Raw genomic sequence first — 26,577 nt, 5'->3', positions numbered from 1 at the left:
AGGGAAACGAGTCCAAAGCACAGGCTAGGGTGCAGTATTTATACCGGCATCTGGGGAGCTGTTACACCATGCCATCATCACTCCTATGATCTTCCGTCGTCACCAAAACACCAGCAATGGTGTGAGGAGAGTCTGTATTACCTCTCCAAGTAGGTGCTAGAAGAGATTCTGGGCTTGGCAAGTAAATCTGGCCTAGAGGCCCAGCATGCCCTCATCCGTGTAGTGACTGTCCCCACTAACAGCCGGGCACGCCTGCAGCAGCCAGTTCTCTCTGGGTCCCCAGTGCACCTTAGCTGCTCCTTCTCAGACACAGAAGAGACCAGAGACGCCCACGGTCACGGCACAGCCCTCCGCCTTCACTGAAATGCAAATGCAGCCTGGGGCTGGAGTTCAAGCTGCTACTGACAGCCCGGATTTAACAGACAAGACCCAGACTGACGCTACGACCAGCTCCAGGCTACAAAGCTGGCTCTGGAGGTGTCAGCAAGTCTGGACACAGATGGCTCTTAGCATGCTGCCTGCAACAGGTCAACTCCATTTCTGCTGTTTCTGGCCTCTCTTGTGGAGAACCTCCTTTTTTCAGAGCTTAGAGGAAGCCACAAGAGAATCACCGCCTTGAACTCAATTCTCACTAGGAGGGGGAATGGAACCCCGGGAGAACGCCCCGTGTCCCTCTGCGGGGCGGGGCGGGACCGTGTTCAAACACAACCTCAGCAAGGGAGAAGCACGCGCCCTAAGATTCTCCAAGCACAGGCTGAGCCAGGCGGGGTGCCCGTTTCTGAGCTTTCTCAACACGGAACTGCAAGTCACAGTGAGGCTATGCGGGCACGCCTTGTCCCGTAGCCGGCCGCACACGCAGACGCCAAGCCAGGTGCACAGACCCGCAACACAAACGTGCTAATCATGCACGGTGCTACCCCTAGTCAATACGAAGCCTTTTCTAATTGCGTTTTTTGTTTTTTTTTTTTTTAAAGGAGGCTCCACGCCCAGCATGGAGCCAGACGCAGGACGATCCCACAACCCTGAGATGAGCACCCGAGCGGACGTCGACTTGGCGCTTAACCGACCGCACCCGCAGCTACCCGGCAGAAGGCCTCCTCAAGTAAGGCCGGGAAGGGAGCCCATCCAGGGAGGGGCGCGCTCCCCCGGGCATCCAACAGCCGGCAGTGGACGGCGGTGGCCTTCCCTCCCCGCCCGCCCCGGGCCCCCGCGGGTGGGCACGGGCTGCAGCGCGACCCTGCCCCGCGAGGCACCTTCCGCGAGCTCGGACCCCGGCGGCCCGGCCTCCTCGTCGGGGCCGTCCGCCCTCCTCCAGAAGAACGCCACCAGCTTGGTCGCGAGTCGCAGCATGGCCCCGCCGCAGCCTCAGACTCTGCACTGCTCACCACCGGGAGCGTGTCCGCGCGAAGCCACGCGGTTCCCGCCGCCCTTGGCCAATGGGGTCGGCGCGCCCGCGCCTGCGCCCAAGCCTCACAGCCTCGACCAATAGGGGTCCGCGCGCCCGCGCCTGTGCCCGCACCTGCACTGGAGCCTCGCAGTCTCGGCCAATGGGGTTGGCGCGCCCGCGCTTGCGCCTGCGCTTCACACCCTCTGCCAATGGGCTCGCGGCACGCGCCGCGGCCGTTAGCAGCTGGTGGTTGGCGGTTGGCGACCGTTAGCATGCCGCCCAGTGAGGAGAGGTGCCGGTGAGCGAGACGCCGTGCTGGGCGCGTGATGTCGCGCTGTGGGCGGGGCCTCGTGCGGGTGGGCGTCCTGTGTCCGTCGTGCGCGGTCCCTCGGTGCGCTGGGAGGAGCGCAGCGGGGAGGTTCTGCGGCTGCTGCGCGGGGAGCTCTCGTCGGCCCGGGCTGGCGTCTGTGCGCTGACCGAGGCGCCCCACTGTCCCTGGCGTGTCCCTGCTCCCCGCCTGCCGCCTGCCGGGCCCACTGTGCGGATCGTCGGGCGCAGAACCCCCGCCGCCCCTGTGCTCCAGCCGCAGGGTTCTCAGTTCTCGCCATCTTTTCAAAACCACCTCTTCATTGATTTTTCTCTCTTCTTTCTTGCCTTTATCTTGTTGTCGTCGGATCTGCGCTTTCCCAGCTCCTTAAGGTGAGAACGAGGTGCGTTTTCTCGGAGCTCGGACCAGCTGCCTCCTGCACAGCCCTTGTCACTTCTGTGGGCCCGCGCGATCCTCTTCATTTACACAGACGGGGAATAAACGCGTACATACTTGCGGATTTCCCGGGCATTTGGGTTAATTCCTAATTTGATTTCCTCCTGGTCGGAGACTGCAGTGTAGACGAGCCCTCCCATCCGTGTCAGCGTGCGGAGCAGTGGACACGGCGCCTTCACGCGCTCTGCCCGCCGGGGACCCCAGGGTCGGTGTGACCCACACGCCCTCCCTCGGTGCATCGGCCCCGGGGTCGGTGTGACCGCTGCGCCGTCCCTCGGTAGTTCCAAGGGCAGCCTGAGTCTCGCTCATCCGTCTGTGCAGTGTCATTATGATGCCCTTGGAGAGCTGCAAAGGTTGTCCTTCTCCCACATCTCAGAAGCCCAACGAAGTTTGCATCTCAGACTGGTGCTATGAACGCACCCGGGACTGGGGAAGGTCCCAGTGTTTTCCCGGGTTGAGGGGGAACCAGGTGCCCAAGGCAGACGCTGTGGGCCCTGGTCTCCCTTCGTGTCAGGGCGGGAAGGGGAGTCTTGGACAGCAAGGGTGGTTTGCAGCAGGATGGACACTCCATGGGACTGTCCCCCGTATCCACCAGCCCTGAATTCTGGGCTTTTCAACTCAGCTTTTCAGCTGGACCATGTGGATGCCCAACAGACCTGGCAGCCTCGGCATCAGAAGCAGACTGCAGCCTCCTCTAAGTCCGCTGAGACACTTTGCACCTGCTCTGCTCGCACGGAAGCCTTCCGGGCGCCCGAACTCCTGGCCCTGTCACATCATGTCGTCCTCACGTCCTCACGGCGCATCACGTGGGTGCTTCCAAGTCCATCCAGAAGCTGCTCACTGCTCACCACGTCTGTGCTCCACCACAGTCCCAGCCGGCAGCTGCTCTCACCCGCTGCCCCGCGGCCTGCCCTGTTCCCAGCGGTCGGCTGCTCCTGTGTCCAGAGCCTTCCCGAGGGTCCGCCTCAGAGTCAAAGCCCAGGCCGTGTCCATGCCCACAGGGGCCTCATCCCTCGTGTGAGTGCTATGCCCATCGTCCTCCAGCCTGGCCACCTCAGGACCTTTGCACGTGGCACCTCTGTTCCCGCTCTCTGTGAGACTCCTCTCCTTGCCTTGTGCGTGTCGCCTCCTCCTCAGTGAGGCCTGCCCTGACTCCCCCGACTTACTTTCTGTCCAGAGCACCCTATTGATTTTGTGCGCTCCTGGGCAGCCATTAGAATGTAAACTCCGCGTGGGAAGGACTGTGGTCTGTTCTGTTCACTCTGTAAATATTTGCTGAATGGCAGTGAAAATGTTAAAACTTGAGTGGGATCTCAGCAGGCAGAACAGGGAGGAAGGGCACTTCAGGAACAATAGTTTGTGTGAAAAGCAGGATTTGCTCTGGAAACTGGTATTGGCAAAGAAACAAGGAAGCACTTCTCAAGCGACCATGACTCCAGAGCCTCGAGGAGTTTGTGCCACAGTTTCTGATTCAAGGCAGCCTGTTTGTGTTCTTTCATATGGAGCAAACTTGGAAAGGCTCAGGGATGGTGAGATCTGCTTGACTTTTTCTTCAAATGAAAGCACAAAGGATTCCATCTGGTCAGACCTATTCCTACTAATTCAGTTATTCAGAAGACAGTAAGGGGCACCTGGGTGGCTCCATCAGTGAAGCATCAGACTCGGTTTCAGCTCAGGTCGGGATCTCAGGGTCTGGGGATCGAGTTCCGCGTCGGGCTCCACACTCAGCTCTCTCTCTGCCCCTACCCGCCCCCCCCTCGTCTCTCACCAAAAAACAAAACAAACAAAAAGACAGTCAAGAAGTTTGGGAGATTTTTCAGTCTGTTCCAAATCCCTTCTTGACTTCCCAGGTTGTAGTTCGTGAGAATTCTCATCTTTGCTTGGTGGATACACTAAGACAGGGGAGCGTCCGTTCTTCAAAACCAATGCCCTGCTTAAGCTTTATGTGGACTCGCAGTTTGAGGAGCTGGCTTTCCAGAACGCTTTGATTCGAGCCACTTTATGGTTCCCATGTCCATAAAGAATCCGTTGCTGTAACTGTCAGGGCGCCAGTGTCTCCGGGAGAAGTATACTCCCGTCCTTTTTCTTTGCTCAGTGAGCAGAAATAAAAGCCCCAGCGGGAGTGCGGGGTGGCCCATGGGAACCAGTGAGTCACAGTTCCAAGCAGGTCAAGGGTCGCGCCAGCCGCGTTGAATGCGCCAGTGTGTGTGCGTGCCCTCGTGAAGGGGTCTTCCTCTGGGGCCGCAGAGGGTGAGATCAGCCGCCCGAGGGGGTGTATTACAAGGGCTGTGAATACAAAGTAACTTGTTTCAAGCCCCCACCCTGCCCAATTCTGTGCTCGATCGCCGCTCGGGGAGGCTGCTCCGCTGTGAGGCCCGCCATGGCACCAAGACAGGCCGCCACCCGCTGCGCTGAGCGCACTTGGGTCGGGGCACCGCTCTAGCCCGCGGTTACACAACCGCCCCAGAAGCTGAGCGCCACGCTCTCTTCGTCTCATTGAAATTCGGGAAGCAGTGCTCCTCGCCCTGGCTCCAGGGCGGCCTTGCCGGGCTTTTGTTCCTCTGTGAATAGCCGTGGCTGGAAGCCCAAAGCCAGCAGACTGGGTAGCAGGAGCCCCTTGCCCAGCGACCCGCGTTCCCGGGCCCGAAGCCGCCGGAGACCGGAGGTAAGCGAGCGGGTCCACGGCTCCGCGTGTGTCTGCTCTCGTGCTCGGATCCCACCGTGGGCGGCTTAGTGTGCTTTGATTCGAGCACCGTGTGTGACTGGTAATGAGGCGGCTGTCGGGGGTACAGGTGCGGGTGTGGGTGCTGGGGGGTCCCGCGTCACCAAGGCACTGTTGTGCTGGGAGTGGAATTACGTGCTTCTTGTTTTCTTCAGATTCACAGCATTTTGGTATGGATGATATTTCTTTTGCTGAAAACAACTTCCTTTAACTAGACTCGTTTCAGAGTGGTCCCAAAGACAGTTTTGTTGCCGGTGCGTACGTGGCAGCCGAGGGGACCCCAGAGCCACAAGTGCCGCTGTCCTGTGGCCTCTGATGCCAGTGTGTGCGGCCCAAGTACCATGACGCGGGATGAGCAGTGCAGGGAGGAGCTCGGCTACGACCGGATGCCTGCCCTGGAGCGGGGACGGCCGGACACCGGGAGCTACACCCCCGACACCAAGCCCAATGACCTCCAGCTGGCCACGAGGCTGCCCCCGTGCTTCAGTCACAAGACGTGGGTCCTCTCCGTGTTGATGGGGGTGAGTAGCTCCTCGCCAGGACCAGGGAGGCATCATCCACCTCGAGCGTCCCCTGGGAGTGCATGCGGCCCTGGGAGAGTGAGGCCCTGGGGCCGCTTCTGCTTCTGGGGAGCCTCGTGGGCGCTCTGGATTCAGTTCATGAACATCTACCACGGAAGCGCTGCTGGCCTCGGGGCTGTGGCTTCTCCGTGTTCCACCAGGCTTGGGACAGCCCAGGACCCCTGCTGCCCCTCTGCAGGCTCGTGTGTTGTGCCCTGGGGGATCAGGGGTTGCCCTGCACAGATGGGAGGAGGGGCTGTGCTCTGAGTGCAGGCCTCTGGCAGACTGGGGAGTGGGTCAGGGTTTCCGAGGCAGGAAGCCAGGGGCTGGAGCAAAAGGAAACCCCGGGGGCTGGAGGGACAGGGCCAGCAGAATTCAGGTCTGCGGTCGGGGACGTTTCCCTTCAGACATGCTTGGGTGGGCCCCTGACCACTGAAGGAGTCATTTCAGCCGACAGCAGCTTTGCCTGGGGCTGGGCCACGGGACACACCTCTCTTCGGGCCGGACCCCAGGACTCGGTGTGGCCTGGGCTGAGAGTTAGGGTCCAGGCAGGGACCTCCCCCTACATTGGGCTTCCCCAGGCCACCCTTCCCCTGAGACTGGACGCCCCCATCCGCTGGGGTGCAGAGGAAGCCCCTCCTCCCCGCTCCCGGGGCCCTGGATTCTGCGCACTGCCCACTGCCACCTGTGGCCAAGGCGCGTAACCTTGCTCATCCCCACCTCATGTAGGTGCGTATCGTGGTCTCCCTTGTTCCCCAGGCCCCTGGACCCCCGTGCTCCCATCACAGTGGGGCAGGCACGACCCCTGGCCCAGAACCAGAGCCTCACCCTTGGTAGTGTTTCCATCTCTCAGGCCTGACGTGAGGCCTGGGTGCCCCTCACAGCTGGGAAGCCCTTGGCCCTGCAGCCCCTGACCGAGCGGTCATTTCCTGGCCGTCCACTTGGATTAGCTTTGCAGAGAACACGGGACAGAGTTGTTTCCCAGCCTCTGAGACTGGCCCTGAGGGTGGGGATGCTAAGGTCCTGAAATTGTACAGGTTGGGGTGAGGATGTGTTCTGGGGAGAAGCGCCAGACCCTCAGTCCCACCCTGTGGGGGAGAGTGGGCTGTGGCCGTTCTTCAGGGGGGAGTCAGGTATGGCGGGATCTAGGCGTCCACGTTGGCATCATGCAGACGGTTGTAGTCAGAGAACTCGTCGTTGAGCTGCGTGATGTTCCAGCATGCCCGTGTTGTCACCTGAACTGTGCTGCTGTTTTGCAGAGCTGTCTGCTTGTGACTTCGGGGTTTTCGCTCTATCTGGGAAACGTGTTTCCCTCTGAAATGGATTACTTACGATGTGCTGCAGGGTCGGTAAGCATCGCTCCTCGGTCGCACCTTTCAATACCGAGATTTGAGGTAGTGCGTTCGAGTTCTTTGCTCTGAGACTTGTCCGTTGCTGTCACTTGCTCCCCTTCTGACCTTAGTTTCGAGGAGGATGTGATGCATGTCCGAGTGTCACACTGCAGATTCCCAGGTGGGAAATGGCATTTGGGTTTCTAGCAGCCGCGTGCCGCTTCAGGCTGGCCTGTGAGCTGGAAGGGTGCCTGGTCTCTGCTCTCTTAGGACAAAACTCCTTCAAAGAATTTGACCCATCCCCTGCCGTTCTCTCTGGAGCCTTCTAGGTGGCCCTTTGTCACCACTGGAGTGACCTTTCTTGGGGGTCGCAGTGACGTCTGGCCCAGACGCTCCCAGGCAGCACTGACCTAGGCTGGACATTTCAGCAAAACCCTTGGTGGTGCCCGTCACCCTCAGAAGTGACAGGCTGGGGAGACAAGCCACATGCTCCCACCAGTCCCCCTCCACCCTTGTAGGCTCTGTCCCCGTGGCTCGTGGCGTCTGTGAGGGCCCTGGTGCCCTGAGGGGCGACATGTGGCATGGACCACGACACCCAGGCTGGTGCCCTTGCCTCCACCTCCCCACTGCCCTGACACCGCACACTTGCCCTCTTCCTCGGCCCCCACTTCTGTGGGGATCAACTGCGGGGTCTCTGACAAGAACCTCCTCGGGGCTCTGGGACTCCTGAACATTTCCACTTCTCCACACAGGGATGCGCTTCCCTTTTGGGGTAATTCTGAAGCTAAGACTAACTCTCGTGCAGTCGGTAGAGGTGACAGTCCGGCTTCTGAGTGCATTCAGCGAGAACAGCTTTCATTATCTGTCCCTTTCATCTCTTCACAAAAATTAAACTTTTTCCAGAACAAATCATTCTGAAAGGCGTGAGACCTTCCACCGCTGGCAGCACCCCGTGCCTGTAGACGGGCGGCCCTCGTGTGGCCGACAGGTGGTGGGTCCTTCCGGGAGCGTAGGCACTGCAGGCAGGGACGCCAGGCGACTTGCCGCTGGCTCACGGAGCTCTGGTTTCTTTTCAGTGCCTTCCCTCAGCAATCGTGAGCTTCGCGGTTTCACGGAGAAACATCAGTGCGGTGAGTCTCCATGCGGCCTCTGCAGGTGTCGCTGCCGCAGTGCGGCTCCCGGCTCTGGGGGAGCCTCCGAGGGCGGGATGCGCCGGCCCGTGGGCTGGGGAAGCGGGCGCTGTCCACCTGCGGGGCTGACGGGCACCCACCCGTGTGTGCGCGTGCACGCGTGTGTGTGCGCACATGTGTGTTTGTGCGTGTGTGTGTGCGTGTTTCTGCCTCCACTGCTGGCAGCCCCTCTGCCCCCCACAAGGGCTTCCTGTGCCCTCCCCCCACCTCGAGGGGCTGCAGGCCATCCTCCCTGGCTAGTTGGGTTTTTTTTGAAGGTTGATTTATTTTAGGGGAAAGAGAGCGTGAGCATGTGGTGGGAGGGGCAGAGGATCGGTTCTCAAGCTGAGTCCCACTAAGGGTGGAGCTCATCCCATGACCCTGAGATCCTGACCTGAGCCGAAGTCTGAGAGTCATACACTGACTGAGCCACCCAGGTGCCCCCCCCGCCCCGGCTCATTCTTATGTGTCATATTCTTGGGATTTTTAATTAATGACTTGGAATTTGGATCAACGATACCTTTTTTTAGTTATGCAAAAAACAGTGACCCCCGTCTTGTTTTCTAGATCCCCAACTTTCAGATCCTGTTCGTGTCCACGTTCGCCATCACCACGACGTGCTTAATCTGGTTTGGGTGCAAACTGGTCGTGAACCCCTCAGCAATAGACGTGAGTCCCGGGTGGGGCCGTGGGGCCTCCTGCTGCCGCAGGCGCCGCACGGGGGCTGTGGTCCCGCTGAGTCTGGGCCTGAAAGGGTGCTGCCGCCGGGCTGGGAAAGCGCGGTGGTCACACGGTGCACGCGCATCCTAGCTCTGGAGTCCGGCAAGTTTTGAGCATTTTATTTATGTTTTTGAGAGTGGTCTTTGCTTGATTGTTGCGTTGATTCCACTGGATGGCTTTGTTGATGACATGGCGAGCGTCTCTTTTATAACCTATTTCATCACACCCGTGAGGCTGTTGATGGGAAGGTGCAGTGCTACTTTGTGCACCGCTCAGAACAGCGGGACCTTCCCGTTTAGGCAGTGGTGCCAGAAGAGAAGAGTGTCCTACGGAAGAGGGCTCCTCAGAGACCTCAGAACACAAACGAAAAAGCCTTCTTTTACGGGAAATGTTGAACTCCCTTTCTTCAAGGTCAGGAAGAGGATGGGGTGGCCCCGAGGAAGTGTCGGCCAGGCCCCTGAGGCAAGGGACACTCCTGTCTCTGTATCTGCCAACGAGGGGATTCCTGCTGACCTGACCTACATTCAGCCCGGGTAGCAAGGTTGCTGGGCGTGAAAATCAGTTACAACAATTGCGCCAGCAACAGAACGCTTTGGGAAAGTGATTTACATACAGAAATCATTTTACAGAGATAAATGTGACGTTCCTGGGAATCAATCAGGAGGTTTGTGAGGCTGATTTGTAGAGAATCATAAAGTCTTACTGAGAACTAGGGCGTCTTCATTAGATCAGTCCTGCCAGGTTCCTGTGGGGGCGCCTCTCGATGGTGGCAGGACCCAGCACGTATAGTGACCCAGGGCCAGGGATGGCAGCCCCCTCAACAACATCTGGGGACTCACCCCACAACCAGGAATTCTTTTTTTTTTTTTAAGATTTTATTTATTTATTCGACAGAGATAGAGACAGCCAGTGAGAGAGGGAACACAAGGAGGGGGAGTGGAAGAGGAAGCAGAAGAGCCTGATGTGGGGCTCGATCCCATAACGCCGGGATCACGCCCTGAGCCGAAGGCAGGCGCTTAACCGCTGTGCCACCCAGGTGCCCCACAACCAGGAATTCTTAAACAGCCGTCCCAAGAAGGCAGGGGAGCTCCCGCCGCCTGGTGCAGCTCGGAGCAACCCCACATGTGCAGACCACAGCCCTGGCCTTGGAACACGCTGGTCAGGGCAGACGCAGGAGCTCACACTGTAAGGGGGACCCTCCCAGGGTATGTGGGGAGCTCCCCCGCAGATCCACAGGAGAAGGTTCGGGGCACCAGGAGGCTGCCTCAGCACTCACCGAGGAGGAAAGCACAATGCCCCGGGCAGCTGGAGGCACTCTCAGGCTCACCGTGGTCAGAGGTCAGTGGAAGCCACAGGGAGATGCCATTTCCAGCATCACGTGGGCAGAAGCCACGGAAGACAGAAGGTGCCCCACTCCCATCCGGGGCGATTCTCACACCCTTTGGAAACAGTCTGGCGTCTGCACACCCCGGGGAGACACGTGTGCGCTGAGCTGGAAACTATGGCTCCGGCAGCCCTGGATACGGTGCCAAAAGCCCCAACCCTACACGGATGCTCAGGGGTCCACTGCCTAGGACAGTGCCCCCAAACACACAGAACGGGTGAGTGAAGGCAGAGAGCCCCACTCCACCCAGCCTTCTCCTTGAGCGTGGCCCGTGGCTGCAGCGCCACCTCTCCTGGACCTGGAACTCCAGTCTCCACCCCACTCAGGCCATGGCACAGGAATACATGGGTAACCAGGCCCTCGGGGGTTCCCGGCGCGTGAAGGTTGAGCCACAGCATGTTGAAAGTGCTGTTCGTGGCACCAAGGACACGAGGCTCTAACGCCTGAGCCACCATGTCTGGGGATGTTCGTGCGTGCGCACACACACGCACACACGGGTGCACACACGCGGGAATAGAAAGCCACGTTGCGACATGACTCCAGGGCTCCCACACGCCTCCTCCCTGGGGCAAGCCCATCTTGACATCCCCACGTGGTGTATGCGGGAGAGCTCGTCCGTTCCCCCGTCCCCTGTCAGCTCCCTGTGAGTGCGCGTGTCCACAGTGGGGGCCTCGGTCTCCCCAGCATTCTTCAGGGGCGGATCCAGGTGGCTCAGTCCGGCGCCCGCTGCCGTGAGCGGGCCCACGTGGACGCATTTCCGCAGGGTCTCCTACACCAGGGACTGCACTCTGCCTGCACCCGGTTCTCGCCCTCCCGGCCTGCTCAGGCTTCTCCGACCCCACAGGCTTCCCTGCGTTTGGCATCTCCAACGTTCTGCTGTGTCCCAGGGGGACCCCGGGGGCAGCTGCTTGTTACTTCCCTTCCCCTTGTCTCATCCCTGACGCCCCTGAGCACCTGCTTCTCTGCTGCTCCCTCCTGAGCTGAGCTCCCTGCCCCCACAGCTGCCTGGTTGCGCCCTCGGCCCCTCTGTAAATCGTTGTGTCCACGACTTGCGGCCTGTCCTGTCTGTTCCTGGGCCACACCACGTGCGTGGCCTAAGAGCCTATGTGGTCTCTCCACGTATTCAGATCATCTTCTGTGTCCTCTCTTAGGGCCCCAACGTGCTGTGTATTCTTGGTCAAGTAATCCCTACATCATTAACAGATTTTGTTGCTAGTAGGGTGTCTTATTTTTTAAAAGATGTTTTCAAATGGATTATTGGAGTACAGAAACGGGGATTGATTAGATTTTTTTTTATTTCGAAATATTTTAAGACTTAAAATAATTTGGACAAATAGTAGGAGAGTCCGGGGTGCCTTCCCCAGCTTCCCTGAGCAACAGTGTCCCATGTAATCAACCAGGAGATTGCCCCTCGCTGCTGAATATTCACTTAGGTGAATGTTCAAACTGTACCAGTGTTTAAATAAAAAGGGTATTTTGTCAGTTGACTTCGTGTCTGGAAACTTTCCTGAGCTCTCATTCTTCACGGTTTTTGTGGGCTGTGCACATGAGCACGTCATCCGCAAGCATCCCCTCCAGTCCTCCCGCCTGCTGGCTCTTTCTTTCCGTGTAGCTGTGGTGGGTCTCCAGCACGGCGGGAAACAGTGGGGCATCTCTGTCTTCTTCCTGACCCCACATGAGTTGCAGCCAAAGAGTCTCTGTTGTATTTTTGATGCGTAACTTTCGCCAAGTTAGTAATGTTCTCTTCATGTGCTGGTTTACCATGAGAATTTCATTTTGAAAGTACAAATAGGTGTTGAAGTTGAACAGTGTTTCTGCATGTGTAAGATGATCTTTCCTCACTTAGTTTATTGGGTGGGTAGATTTTTCTGGTGTTGAGCCTGTCTTTCCTGGAATACACCTGCCCAGATGACAGCGGTGTCATTGTAGATACCGTGACGGGGTGACTAGCTGGTACCGTGTTTAGGATTTCTGCGTCACCTGTGAGAAGGGCCTACGCGTCCCTCTTATGCTGGCCCAGAAAGTAAACCAGGCAGCACTGATCTCTTCCGAGTTTAGGAACGACGGGATAGAGCGAACTTCCTGAAGGTGGGGTGGAACGTGGCTGTAAGGTTGTCTCCACCCAGACCTGTTGCCGAGGGAGGACGTCGTTAATTAGTATCCAAGTTCTGTTTCCTCTTGCCAAAGTTTGTTTTTTTCCTTTCTATCAAAAATTTCTCCATATCATGCAGTTTTTCAAAATTATTAGCATGCAGTAGCTTGTAATATTGCTTACTATTTTATGTGTGCTCTCTGTAATTTCTCCTTTTCCTTCCAGAATTTCATTCGCGTCTTCACTGTATCTACCTTATCGATCTTGTCAACCTTATCAACCAGCTCTTGCCTTGGTGGGTTGGTGGTTGCTGTTCTCTCTTTCCCGGTGGCCGTCATTCCCCTGCTTCCCGTGTCTCCAGGCTGCTTCTGGGTTGGCTGGCGGGGGGTGGGGGGGGGTCGGTGCGCTGTATCCGTGGGGAGCTGGCAGCCCTGCTCATCCAGGTGTGTCCGCGCCGGCTCTGAGCTCCGGCTTAGCTGCGCCCCGGATTCGACACGTAGTGTTTCATCCTTGTTTGTCTCTAGGTGTTTGCACATCTCCCTTCCTGCCCCTCCAGACCCACTTCCCGCGCACAGCCTCCCTGTCTGTCTGCGCTGGGAAGGCGGCACGTGTGCCTGCGTGAGATGGAGATGGGACATTAGAGAGTGCTTAGTGTGTCCATTCTCCGGCTCTGAGCCCTCCGGGCTGTGGTGGGTTGGGGGCTGGGTCCTGTCTCACGGCCCCTCCCTCCCTCCCCGGGGCCTCGGGTCGCTGCCAGCCTGGTAGGGCTCCCGAGGTCCCGGCTCCTCTGGTTAACCTTCCTCCACTGCCTGCTCGTGGCTGCCCCTGCGTTTCTTGCCAGGACCCTGATGAAACAAACCTATGAGATTATTTTTTAAAGTCTTTCATTTGCTGCTATCTTCTGTGTTATTGTTAGGGTCGGAACGCGCAGTCTGTAGTGCACACTCTTGGGATTTACCAAGGCTTATTTTGTGGCCCAACAGATGGTCAGTTTTTGTTAGCATTCCACCAAACACTGTAAAAGAACAAACGTTCTCTGTTTTAGTTTCCGTGTAGGGTTCTGTAGATCAAACATATTAATTTCATTTGATTTTATTTATTTATTTTTTTTTTTTAAAGATTTTATTTATTTATTTGACAGAGATAGAGACAGGCAGCGAGAGAGGGAACACAAGCAGGGGGAGTGGGAGAGGAAGAAGCAGGCTCATAGCAGAAGAGCCTGAAGTGGGGCTCGATCCCAGATCGCCGGGATCACGCCCTGAGCCAAAGGCAGACGCTTAATGACTGCGCCACCCAGGCGCCCCATCATTTGATTTTAAATGTAGGTTTTATTACCACTCAGTTCTGGTGAGGCCCGCGACCGGGAGACAGCCGCCAGATAGCTTATCGCTGACAGCCCGCAAGAGGAGGGAGCACGCCGCTGCACCCAGGCTGGGGGCCACTGGGGGAAGCACCAGGAGGTGGGGCTGGGGAGGGGGACGAGGGCAGGCGCCCTTCCTGTGGTTTCCGCGGAAAGGAACGGACAAGGTAGGTGAACGGGCTTAGGACTGGCCTGCGTGAACACCGTCCATGGGCTCTGGGGCTCCCCTGGTTGTCGGGCACCTGCCCTGGGTGGTGGGAGCAAGTGAGGGAGGCCCCGAGGGTGGGAGCCCCACAGAGGGGGTGGTGGGGCAGTGGGTCGGGGTCTGGGTGAGCTGGTTTGCATATCCTACAGTTAAATTAACTTTTTTTTTTTTTTAACATTTTATGCTGTGATTATTAACAGAGGGATAGGTTCCTGTAATTGCCAACACAGTCAAGATATGGAACAGTTCTGTCACCCCCCAAGGCCCTGGTCTCTTCAGTTTTTGGCAATTAAGCATAGAGCTGTGTAAAGGCTCGCAGGTTTTGATATGAACCTAAGTTTTCGTATCTTTAAACACCCAGGAGGGGCAAACTACTAAGGAAGCGTTGGATCAGGGGTTGGCAGACTAGAGCTCACTGGCCAAATCCAGCGTTTGAGCTAAGAATGGTTTGAAGAGAGAGAGAGTCAGAGTGAGAGGTGGCGTGTGGCCCGGTGCCTAGCATCTGGCCCTGGACCTGAAAGGCGGCTCGGAGCTTTGAACAGACTTCCAAACCTGTCCGTGGGATCGTCTACGTTTACAGAATGAAAGTGAAGAGATCCAGTTTTATGGACATATGTGTTCTCTTTTGCAGATAAATTTTAATCTGATTCTGCTCCTTCTGTTGGAGCTTTTCATGGCGGCCACGGTGATCATCTCAGCAAGGTCGAGCGAGGCTTATTGTAAGCAGAAGGTGGGTCCAGGCCTGGGCTGCGCGGGGCACACAGCAGGCAGCCCAGAGCGGGGGTCCGCGGGAGGGTAGGCTGCCCCAGGGTGCCCCATGCAGCCCCACGTCTCCAGGGAGTCACGAGGCTCATGGCCTCAGGGAGGCAAAGTGGAAGAGGCCACATGACCTCCCCATTATGTGACTCTGGTCCAGTACCAGTGCCCCAGTGTTTGCATGGAGAGACCGAGTCTGCTGCAAGTGTCACCTTGAAAACCAGGATTGCAGGAATTAATCCCATTTCCACAGGCAGGGAGAACATCTGAGCTCAGAGCACGGCCAGCCGGTGCCGAGAGTGGGGGGTGGCTCCCCTGGGGTGCACCCCCGAAGCACCTGCGAAGTCACCAGGCCAGACGTGTTGCTTCCTTCCAGGGTCCCGTGTCGGAAAGCACCAGCATCCTGTATGAAGTGGCGTTTCCTGCCCGGGTCCTGAAATCCTATTCAGTAAGATCGACTTTCCTTTCTGCCTGATATTTTACTTTGCGTGGGGTAGGTCTGCGGTGACACAGAGTCCTGAATGACCCCTGCTGTTCCGGGGAGTCCTTAAATTCACCACTCTTCCTCTCAGAAGGGTCCCTGTTGGAAGGGTAGGTGACGGGGCCGCCCTCAGGTTCCTTGTGTTTCCAGACTTGTGTGCTTTCCGCCTGTTCTGATAACCCTTCTGCTCTGAGCACGGTGTTTATCGTTTCTGTTCACGGCTCTGCAGCTTTTTGCTGGGGCTTTTGGTGTTTGTGTCGCTAGACACGGGCAAGTTTCCTTCTCTCATCACTTAGCGACTCTGCCTTTGCTGCCGGCTTTGGCCATCAAGTCTGTGTGGACGGGTTCAGCTGCACGGCGCTCTCTCGGTTGGCCCCGCGGGCTCTGTCTTTCCGCCCCGACGCTCAGCTCCGCTTGTGTTTGGGGGTGCTTCTGTCAGCAGCCTGGGACTGCAGTCCTCTCCGTGGCCTCATGGACGTAGTCCCTCACGCATGGCCCACGTCACTGCACTGCCACGTTTATACTGAGTTTTGCCACCTCTCTGTTTCCTAGCTGCTTTGCCTTCTGCCTTTGAATTGGTGGGAGCGTCGTCGTTCCTTATGCTTTTTTCCTTTGCCCACTAATTTTGAGCTGGAAACCATGCATTTCTCCATGTGCTCTTAGAGGTTGTGCTCAGCATTTCAACATGCAGGCTCCTTTGCCCTGAGCTCTTAGAACTGTCTCTTCACGCCCCTGCCTGCCGGCCGCACGTGAGACGCTTTCCCTGGGTGACCCGCCTGCGTGCTCTGCCCCCAGGTCATCGAGGTGATTGCCGGCGTCTCTGCTGTCCTGGGCGGGGTCATCGCTCTGAATGTGGACGGCGCTGTCTCGGGGCCACACCTCTCAGTGACGTTCTTTTGGATCTTAGTGGCCGTGAGTACACCCTGGTGGCCTCGTGGTCTCGTGACCAAGTCTGACGTTGCTCGCAGAAGTGGACGTTGCTCAGGGTTGAAGTGAAATGCCCAGCGTCTCCCATTCGCGGCCACAGGCAGCCTTGGCCGGTGTGGGCTCCTCGCCGCTGTGGGGAGCAGTGAAGATCGACCCCGCACACCCAAAGTCCCACAGTCATGGGACAGGCCCTGCGATCCCGGGCGTGGTCACCCCAGGGCTGCTCAGCAGCGTCCCTGGGACGCCTGCGGGAGGGGCTGGTTTGTCCCACCTTGCTGTCCAGAGCCACCCTGTGTGAGTGGACAGGATACAGTGAGCACCCCTGGCCTTGTCCGCGTGCTCTGCTTCCTGATGCTGCCCCGACAGCTTGCACGTTCAGCTGCAGGAAGGCGGGGACTGGCTCTCCTCTGGATGCCGGGGCTGGACTCTGGCTGCGTCCCAGGGCTCAGAGTGACACCGCGGGCACTCGTGCCCAACCTCACCGAGCCCTGGGAGTGACGGCCAAGGTGCTCCCCAAGGACTGGAGCCTGGGGAGAGAGAGCAGGCGGGGAGGACGTGGACGGAGCCAGGCCGCTGGCTGCCGGTGCACAGGTGGGGCTTGCATAGAAGAGAACGTGCCTCGGTGGGTGCCCCGGGCCGCGAGCGCGGCTGTGTGAGTAACCTCGGAGGTGACGGAGCACATCCTCGAGTCATTGAGCACAGAGACCTAACACTCCCCTCACGCTGGTGGTGAGAAGAGACTCTCCTGAGCAGCCCCATTGACCTGCTCGGTGACCACGCGCTCAGAGGATGTGGCTGTTGCCCCCAGACCAGCCTCCCTGGGCCGTCTCTCTGCAGTTGCCCCCCCTTCACTCCCCAGTGGTGGAAGAACTGGTGGGTGGCCGGGGGGACAGGAGGGCGTGGAGAGGAAGGGATACAGGGGTGGGGTTTTTCCTGGTGGGGAGGAGTGGTCTGGGGACAGTGGGAGAGGCCAAGGTCATAGACCAGGCAGGGTTCCAGGGCTCAGGGCCTGGCTGAGAGCCTGTCCCTGCAGTGTCCCTGGGCCGGCTGTGTGTGTGTGTGTGTGTGTGTGAACAGCCCACCGCCACGGGCCACTTCCCTGCCCGTCCAGGGCCTGGGGCTGGAGGAACCACCCAGCAAACCTGATCCCTGCTGTTGGCTTGTTGGGGCCACAGAGTCTCTTCCTAACTGGCTGCTCCACACCACAGTCCCCCCTCTGCCTCCAGCCAGAGAGCCTTGTCAGAATACCTTCGCCGCCACGCTCCTTAGAGGAAGCCGACCCGCTGGCCCGGCCCTCCCACCTCTGCAGCCAAGCCCACACCCTGTGGATCCCCTTTCGTGGCCACAGCAGCGCTTTCAGAGAGCTGCTCCGCTCTCAGTCCTCCCGCTGCAGAGCCTGCCTGTGTCCCGCTCACCCTCAAGCCAGAGCCCTACACCAGTGCAGACACCGTCCCAGGGTCCAGGGGTCCGAGCCATTCCTACCCAGGCCATGGTCGCTTCCTTTCCTGTGTGGGCGTGTAGCTGGGTAACTGGAGCTTGGACACATTTGGGGCCACGGGCTCAGCGGACTCAGCGGACTCAGCGGGCTCAGCGGGCCCGGTACTGGGCCCCTCGGGGAGGATTTGTCCTCCTGCCGTGCTTCCCTCTGCCGGGATTGCGTGACCGGCACGGCGTGAGAGTAAATCAGTCCCTTCGAGCAAGACGAAGCAGATGTGTGTCAATTACAAGGGGCAGGGGTGCCTGTGCAGTGGGGGAGAGTCAGCGTGGTGGGGGTCCTGGGGCTCCCCGAGTCGACCCAGCCGAGGCCAGCTGCTGCGCTCTTCAGAGACGCCTGCGTCTGTCGACGGAGGACGAGGGTCTCTGGTCAAGGAGGCTTATAAATGCAAAGCAGGGTCCTGTTTGTGTCCCAAGCCGGGAACAGAGAACACCTGGGACGGGACGTGACTGGGCGTCGGGAGCATCTGGACACAGGCAGCGCCGTGCACCTGCGTGGAATTCCCGCTGGGGAGCTGGTTGAGGGTGGTCCCCGAGAACGCCTCCCTCTCACCCACGGAGCGATTCTGGGGCATGCGGGCTCTCCTAGGGCGGCTTCAGCTTCTCCACAGCCTCGGAGAAGCCACCCCGCTCCCCCTGACCCGTCCCGGCCCCACCCTACCCAGGGATGCGCCCCTGGAAACAGGAGAGCACATCAGGAGCTGACCTCAGCCACCCCCTCTGAAGCCGTGTTTCTTTCCTCCTAGTGCTTTCCGAGCGCCATTGCCAGTCACGTCACAGCCGAGTGTCCCAGCAAGTGTCTGGTAAGCGTGGCCCTGTCCCCAGGTGCCCCGCCCCCTTCTTGGGCCGCCACATGACGGGCTCTCAGAACTGGGCTGTGGGGCTGAGCAGGGCAGGCCTGGTGAGCGCCGTGCGGCTCCGAGGGCAGACTGTGGAAACAAGTGGTCAGGAGAGAGGGCTGGGTCTCTGCAAAGGCAGGAGGACGCCGGCCCGCCAGCCTCAGCCCGCCTCCTGGCGTCCTGTCAGGTGGTCCACTGTCTCACAGGGACAGCTGCTAAATTCGGGCCCCAACACCCCGCGCTCGTCCTTTGCAGCACCCGCGTGAGGCCCAGACCTCCCGGGCATCGTTGTCCGACGGGCGCGGGGCGAGGGCAGCCGGGAGAGGCCATCTGCATGCGCGTCACTCTCCCAACAACGTGGGTAGTTGTACAGAGGTTGGGGGACTCGCGTGACACAAGCCGCGCTTGGAGTTCACTGGAGACTCAGCGCAGGGCCTCGCGGGAGCTTCAGGCAGAGCCTGGAGGCAGATGCCGACCCGCTCCGTGCAGGCCGCGGCTCCCCGGCCCCGGTGCGCTGGCTGAGCCGTGCTCGCACCTGCTTCCCGTCAGGTGGAGGTGCTGATTGCCATCTGCAGCCTCGCGTCCCCGCTGCTGTTCACCGCCTCTGGGTACCTGTCGTTCAGCATCATGAGGGTCCTGGAGATCTTCAGAGATTACCCACCCGCCATCAAGGTAGGAGTTCTGGGCAGACGTGGCGTTGCGGCCCCTGGGGCTGCGTGTGAGGCGTCTCCCGGGACGGGGACCGGAGCTGCTCCCTCGTGTGACGGCCAGGTGTCTGTGCGCCGGCTCTGATGCCCGGGCCGCCCCAGCCCTGCTCCGCACAGGCTGCCTCTTTTTCTAAGTTTGGGCCATTCTGCCTGGTCTCGGTGGCCCCACAGCCGGCCTGGACACCCCTTCTTCATGGCGCTCTTGGGGCTTCCTAGCCCTTCTTGCTTCCAGCCTCTCTGTAGAATCCGCTACTGCTCTAGGCGTGTGACGACCTTGTTGGAATCGCGTTGGGTTATAGGTGAGTTGGAGGAGAACTGAGGGCCTTTGCGCACATGGACATGCCTGTACTAGGACTTCTCCAGAGTCTGTGCGCGGGCACAGACACACGCACTAGGCTTACTGCTTAGATGCCTTGCTTCCAGATGTTTATGATGGGAAATTTCAAATATACAGAAAAACGGGAAGAATCCTGCAGTAAACACCAAGATTCCCCAGCAGTTTACATGTTGTGTATACACGTGTGTTTACACCGACGGTTGGGAGCACCCACGCATGCGTGTCATTTCTCGGGAGCATCTGAAAGGGAGTGTCGGCTGTCAGACAACGGGAGCCTTCACCATAAATACTTTGGCATTTCCAAGGGGGCTGCTCCCGACACACAGCCCCACGCCGTGTCGCCTTCAGGCAGTGTGCGTGGGCCGTGCCAAGAGTGTGCCTCGCAGCTGAAGCTTTCTGAGCAGGGCCGGGCCGAGGGCCACAACTTGCCCTCGAGTCTCAATTCAGCACAGTCCCCGCCTCTTCCCCCGTGACACTGACGTTCTGGAGTCCAGGTCAAGTGTCTGGGAGAGGGTCCCACCTGTGGATCTGCTTCCTGTGATGCGGTGGGAGTGCGGTCAGCATGTGCTGTCACCTCCCACCTGGTTTGGCAGCGGCTGCCGGAGTGCTCTGGCCGGGGGTGGGGTGGGGTTCTTGCAGGAAAGAACTAACCATGACCGCGGTGTGAGCTGGGCACCTGCAGATGCCCCGTCCGGCATCTTGCGTGGGCGTGGCCCTGGCTGCTGGCCTTGCCTGAGCTGTTGTTTTACACTGAGGAGGGAGGAAAGTGGCGGATGCCCAGCTCTCGTGCCCCCGTCCCCAGTGAGCTGGCATGCGGTGTGACGGGTGGTGCCCTTTCCTCCTGAGCACCACCGAGGACTCAGGGATTTCATTATTTTACGGTGCTGCAGCCATTTTTCTCCGGTGCCCGAGCTGGCCCAGCCATGGCCGGAGGGAGCAGCTGCCGGCCCCCGGCTTGCAAGCACCTCGTCCTGCCGCCACCTGGACGTGCCCAGGCCTCTTCAGAGGGGACCGTGCACAGAAGTCAGGATCTGGGGGCTGTGTGCCCTCATTCACGCGGGGGTTGTCATAGCTTCTAAGCCTCTTCCTTGGACAGAGCTGAGGAATGTAGATTTTAAAGATCCTGAGTTTGTATTTCCAATTCAAAATCTATGTACTTGGGTTTTTTTTAACTTGTGTTATTTTATACTCGTATCCCTTTTCTCTTACCCAAAACTCTTGATTCCTGATAACACTGAACATAGTTACTCTTGTATAGCACATGTAAGGTGTTCCCAAGCCCTCCAGTGCGTCCCCCCGGCAGCACCCCTGCGGGGAAAGTGCACGTCCTCCTTGTACCCGCTTAGGAGGTGACAGGTCTGTGACGAAGCAACCCCCTTTCTGGGCATGGTGCTACTGTGGGTCTGATACGTGCTCAGATTTCATCTTCTCTGTCCTGTTTCTCAGTTCCCGGGGGGAGCTCTCCCATGTCCTTCACACGAGCACACGCTACTGTCACGTAGGCCCCAGCTGGGTCCCGGGGCAGAGACAGGCTGTTCCCAGCTACCTGCTGTCAGGAACAGCTCCTCAGCGCACAGGGGGTTCCGAGTCTGGCCGGTGCGTCGTTAGGACGGTTAGCTCGGGACTGCGGGGTCGGAGGGGGGACACATCTGTAGTTTCGTTAGAAGGTGGCGAGTCCCCCTCACAGGAGGTCCCTCCCAGCACTGGCCTTCTCCGCAGCCCGGCACAGAGGCCTGTCCACGGGCGAGGCGACAAGCCCGGTGTGCTGCCGTGGGCGTCTCTCTGGACACGAGTGCTGGGGGCCCTTGGACTGTGCCTCGTGGTGCTGGCGTGTCCTTCCCGGTGGACTCGGCTTATCGCTTGCCTACTTTCCAGGGGCTTTGAGCTTGGCCAGTATCTGGGAGACCAGTGCCCTGCAGCACAGGGTCCGGACGGGGGTCTCCACGTGGCAGCTATGGTTTTTGTTTGTTTGTTTCATATAGTTAAGTTTGTCAGTATCTTCTTTCAGCACTTCTGGATTTTCCATTGCAATGAGAAAGGCTAGTGCTTGTGTCCGGCGGGACTTTACCCTGGACCTTTCCTCTGGACGGCTTCAGACACCATTGGCTGGAACGCCCCCTTCTCCGCCCTGATCACAGCTGAGCTTCTGTCCCTGTCGGGGCCCATTTCTGCGCCTGACGGTCTCACATGTCTGTCTGGTGCCACCCTGTTCCCGTCATGGAAGTTTGGCGATCGGCCTCACCATCTGGCCAGCTACTTGCCTGACTACTGACCACTGCTCCTCAGGGTTACCTCTCTTTTGTTGCGTGTTTGTCTTTCTGTGTGCGTTTTAGAATCAAATTGCCTGGCTCCAGAAAGCACCTTCTTTTTTAAAAACTGGGCTTGTGGTTAAATTTATACATTAGCTTGAGGAGAGGTGTTTCCACAGGGACACGGTACGGAGCTGGGGTTTGTGCTAACATCTGGTTGCTTTGCGTCTCTGCCAAAGGTCACCTGTGGCTGGGAGGGCTGGGGGCTCCCTGGGACGCTTTGCTTGCCAAGGCTCCCCCCGCCTCCCATCACCGCTGATGGACGGTCCTCAGACCTCTTCCTTCCAGCCACCGCCAGGCTCAACTCCGGGAGAATCCGTTGATGGCGTCTGTGTGCCGCTGCCCAGGGACCCCAGAGCAGACGGCTTCACCCCACGTGGACTCCCTCTGTGTCGCCACACGTGGCTCTGTTGGTGGTTGTTTCGGGGCATGGGAGACTTGGCGGTGAGCCCCGGCGCTACTCCAGGGCTTAACTGCCTGTGGGCCGTATTTATGTTATCTGTCAAACCCAGGAGAAGAGAACCTAGGGCAGAATCGACTTCCTCGACTCCCAGTCATGAGACAGAAAGCCTAGCGCAGAAGTGCACGTACCCGTTCATCCAGTCACACCAGCTCACCCGAGTACTCCCTCCCGGAGGGCTCCCCGGGCCCAGTGCGGCCCACAGCGCCTCCCTTGGCTGGAGAGAGCGGCCTTCCCCACGCAGTGGCTGAGAAGCCCGGGCGGGCGTGCCGCTCACCTCCCTGTTTCTCGCCAGCAATCCTACGACGTGCTGCTGCTGCTGCTCATGCTGGAGCTGCTCCTGCAGGCCGGCCTCAACACGGGCACCGTCATCCAGTGCGTGAGCTTCAAGCTGGGCGCGTCCTGGGATGCCGCACCCACCGGCCAGCAGGAGCGCCCCGCAGGGGAGGTGAGTGGCCTCGGGCACGGGGACCACCGGTGCTCGTGGGGTGGCCCTACACACAGATCCATTCCTGGAAAGATACCGTGGCCTGAATGCCTTCAGTTCTACTCATACACACGTGGACAGGAAGTTGCTCAGGGTCCACATAGGTCACAGAAGTTCCTTCCCTGGCCGCCCTTGTGGGTGCCACCCAGCCCCTACGGGTTGGCAGCAGTGACCTCTGGCCGGCAGGCTCCAGAGAGTCATGCCAGCCCCTCTGCCAGGCTCAAGGCCACCTGGACAATACTCTGTCCCCCCCCCCCATAGCTGGAAGGCTGGGGGTCAGTGTGCTGCCCACCAGCTGCCCCCCCAGAGGTGTTTACACTGTGGACTGGGAGGCCCTGGTGCTGCAGGGTCCTCCAGGGCCTTTGTGTGAGCGTGTCTGTGCTCCTGCTGTCCGCCCTGCTCAGCAACCCCGGCCTTCTCCATCCTGTCCTGCACTTCCCTTCGCTGACATCTGCGGACGCTGTCCTCTCCTTGTTTTTTCCGGTGAACGGTGGTCTCCCACAGGACGGCGTTGTGAGACCCACTGGTTCTGGGTGGGACACGGATGGGCAGAGTCTGGTGAATGAGAGCTCCCACCAGGTTCCAGAGGCTCAGGGGCCTGGCCGCTGGCCTCCCTGTTCCTGTCTGGTGACCTCAGCCTCAAGCGTTCTCTTTCCCTGGATGTCACGCCCCTTCTCTGTGGGGGTGCCGGTCCCCTGCCCCCAGGAAGAGCTTGGAGGCCCTCACTTGCCCCATTTATTCCTGCACTGTGGTGTCTGTCCTTGCCCTGTCAGGGAGTAGTTATTGAGCACCTACTGTATGCAGATGCTTGTCTCCTCGGCTGTCAGGCAGACGCTCATGGCGGCCTCCCGCCCCAGAGCCCACCCCTGCCCAGGCTGTGTTCCTGCAGGTGACGTGGGACGTGGAGCAGCAGGGGTGTCTGTGTCCCCTCCCAGGTCTGGGGCTGTTTCCCGTGCTGTCTCAGGCTGAGAAAAGCTCTCAAGTTAGCAGCTTTCCCACCTGCCTGGTGCCGCGTGGGGGGCCCAGGAAAAATAACACTCTGCCTGTTTGGCCACAGGTGCCCAGAAGCCCCCTGAAGGAGTTCGACAAGGAGAAAGCATGGAGGGCTGTCGTGGTGCAGATGGCCCAGTGAGCGCGGGGCAGGGAGGCCGAGGCGGGAGCAGGGCCCCACCTGGCTCGCTGTCCGCTAGCTACCGCTGTCTAACTTGCCTTTCACCTCCGTCCAGGTCGGGCTGCAAGCTGGAGTTTTCATGTCTTAGAGTAGTATAATTCTCAGGTAGGCAGTGTGGACTATTTTGTGCTTATCAGTCTGTCGGGTCCTGGCCCTCGGGGCGCCACCTTGTGAGGCCTGCCAGGGCTGATAACGCAGGCTCGGATATGTGGCCAGAGCCCGTGTGCTCCTCCGGCGCCTGGCCGTCTTCCCTGGCCCGTTGTTGTTGAACAGATAAGTGTATGCGCTGTGCACAGCCCCACGTGGGTCTTATGGACTTCAGGGTTTGTCTTCGAGATGTGCCTGGACCAGAGCCCAGCCCGCCAGCACTGTTTCCGACAAGAGAGCAAAGCGGCATGCTCCCCTCATGTCTCACGAGCCGGGGGCCCCTCGTGCCCAGGGCCGTGGGCACAGGGCAGCCCCACACCCACAGCTGTCCCTCTGTGTGACCCGGTCCTTCCAGAAGGACCCTGCCTGCTCCATGGCGCTCGTGCCTATGTCACGCCTGCTGTGCAGAGACCCAAATCGGCAGTGGAGGTCTGCATTTGCGCCAGGTGCTTTCCAGCTCCTGAGCCCTTTGTCAACATCAACACTAAGCGTGACCCTAGCCGCTGCCGCGGCCCAGTATTCTTTGGGGTGGGGCCATGTCCAAGGCTTTGAAAACCTGGGCCCCATTTCCCAGTCTCACTGGCCTTGGTGATGTGGGTGTGGTGGGTCCCCTCCCTCCTGTCACGGGTTCTGGCTCCACTCCCATTACCATGCTCAAAATACCAGACAGATGGCCCTGGAACCCTCACGGGGTCCTCTCCGTGCGGTCTCCTCCAGCCCAGTCCATTTCTTAACCTCACTCACCTGAGGTTGGGCCCAGGCTGGGGGTTTCCTCCATCTGTCACTGCCCCCCTGCCCGACAGCAGAGACCGTGTGGGTGTGAGAACAATATTTGCTTCAGTTAAAATCATGTCCCCACATTAGTTTGTGTGCCTCCTCCTCGTCCCGAGTGTACCTGGAATTTCTGGAAGCACGCTTAGCTCTTCCCCGTTGACATGGGTGCTGATAAACCCCCGGGAGCTGGGAGCACCTCCGAAAGTGTTCCGGGAGCTGTCTTGGGGCCCATGCTTTCCCTCACAAGGCTGCCCACGGCTTCTTACCTTCTTACTGTAGAAGGAGCGAGACAGCGCTCTGCTCGGCGGGGGGGTGTTCGTGTTTGCTCCTCCTCCTGAGCGGGGGTACTTCATGGTAGCTTGTGAGTGAGGACTGTCTGGGGCTGGCTGGGTGTGGACAAGGGCGGTGGAGTCCAGGATCCTCCCTGGTATCTCGTTTGGGAGCACAAGTGACTGGGGGCCGGTGTTCACCAGCATTCACGATGAGCTGGGTCACTTTCAAACAGGAGGAAAGCGGGTGAAACACGGGCGAGTGGACTGTCCTCTGAATGGCAGTGATGGCTGTCCTGCACGCACACATGCACGCAGCCCCCCCACCCCGGCCCGGCCACAGTCCAGGTCCCCTCCCCTTGCTGCGGCCTCCAGGCCAGGAGGCTGGGGGATCTGCTCAGGAGCCTGGGATGGGAGCCACAGAAGCAGCACAGACCATCCTGACATTGTGCTGGGTGTTCAGAAAGTCTGAGTCTTAGCGTGGGAATTAGACGCCTGGGGGCTTAACACTGGCTTGTACTTTATTTCAGAGAGAGCTTGAGAAATCCAGGCAAATGGGGTTTTAACAATTTGTAATTCTGTCCATTTTCATTTTTGTCTGGTGTAGTTTAGTGTTTCCTGAACAATAAATGCTAATATGTAAATGTGGCCTCTTTTATTTTGGGGTCTCTCAGGGATCTCTTTGCCCAGGTTCTGAAAAAAAAAAAAAAAAGAGAGAGGTAAAGCATAGGAGGGCTGGTGGAGGTGAGGGCCATCCTTTATTTTGTGATGTGTGTGAGGCCATGAGAAGGTGGGGACAGTGAGCACCTGTCCTTGCTAGTGAAGTCTGGAGAGGGGCACAAAGGCCCCTCCCCGCCCAGGGGAACTGCCCACCCCCACTGCCCACAGCTAATGCAGAGTGAGAGCAGAGCCTCACTTTTGGGTTATCTTGGGAAGTTAAGTGCAAAATAAAGATTTAAAACCAAATAAAGATAATAGGTTTCCAAAATCTGCTAGGAGCAAAGGCATTAATAGGATGGGTGTGTCTTTCCTACTCACCCCTCCCTCCACAAAGAGGCAGGGAGGAAGAAGGACGCAAAGGGCTGGGGGACTTTGGCTGTCGTGGGACCCTGGGTGCACCTGGAACTCGCGGGGCGGCGGCACAGGCCCCCATGAATGACCCTGCAGACACCAAGGCCACCTCGGGTTCCTCCGCGGGACGGGAAAGCTGCCCCACTCGCCTTGATTGCCCACGGCCCACGAGAGGACACCCAGTGCGCAGTCCCCCGCCCGGCATCGCCACCCCAGGGACTGCGCTCTCCGTCTCTGCTCCCCCAGCCCGGCCTGGGGGGGGGGGGGAACCGGGAGTGAGGGTCGGAGGGAGGCCTGGGGTGGGGTCGGGGGCCGGTTGTGACTCTGGGCTCTTTATGACTTGGGGACCTCTGACTGCCAGGGTGGGTCTGTGTGACCCCCAACAGCCCTGCGCCTGGCGGGGCCGCGTGACCCCGGGCGGGGGCGGCGCGCCCACTCCTTCCCGAGGACACCATGGCCCAGCGCCCCGGCCCCCGCCCCCAAGCCTCTGACTGCAGCCCGGGCCCCGGGCCCAGCGCTAACGCCACTGACCGCGGCCCGCGGGGACCCGCGCCCCACGCGCGCCGCCTTCCCCGCCGGCTCCGCCGCAGCCGCACCCGGCGCCCCGCCGCCCTCGCGCCCGCGCAGCCCACGCCCTGCGCGGCGCCGCCGCGAC

At 59.3% G+C, this 26,577-nt stretch overlaps 1 protein-coding gene across 1 annotated transcript; it reads left to right on the top strand.

The window, feature by feature from the left end:
• Nucleotides 1-5,097: 5,097 nt before the first annotated feature.
• Nucleotides 5,098-25,541, top strand: MLC1 (modulator of VRAC current 1). Its single transcript, XM_008702869.2, has 11 exons — nucleotides 5,098-5,393; nucleotides 6,692-6,781; nucleotides 7,840-7,893; nucleotides 8,500-8,601; nucleotides 14,325-14,423; nucleotides 14,826-14,897; nucleotides 15,726-15,842; nucleotides 18,098-18,154; nucleotides 18,740-18,862; nucleotides 22,299-22,451; nucleotides 23,548-25,541. The coding sequence occupies exons 1-11, from the start codon at nucleotides 5,214-5,216 to the stop codon at nucleotides 23,620-23,622; spliced, it is 1,122 nt and encodes a 373-aa protein (XP_008701091.1). The 5' UTR covers nucleotides 5,098-5,213; the 3' UTR covers nucleotides 23,623-25,541.
• The last annotated feature ends 1,036 nt before the right edge of the window (nucleotides 25,542-26,577 follow it).

This window comes from Ursus maritimus, unplaced genomic scaffold (assembly GCF_017311325.1).
Source record: "Ursus maritimus isolate PB19 unplaced genomic scaffold, ASM1731132v1 scaffold_21, whole genome shotgun sequence".
In the NCBI taxonomy this organism is placed as follows: Eukaryota; Metazoa; Chordata; class Mammalia; order Carnivora; family Ursidae; genus Ursus; species Ursus maritimus.
Note: the sequence above shows the minus strand (reverse complement) of the source record. Positions and strands in the feature narration are given on the sequence as shown.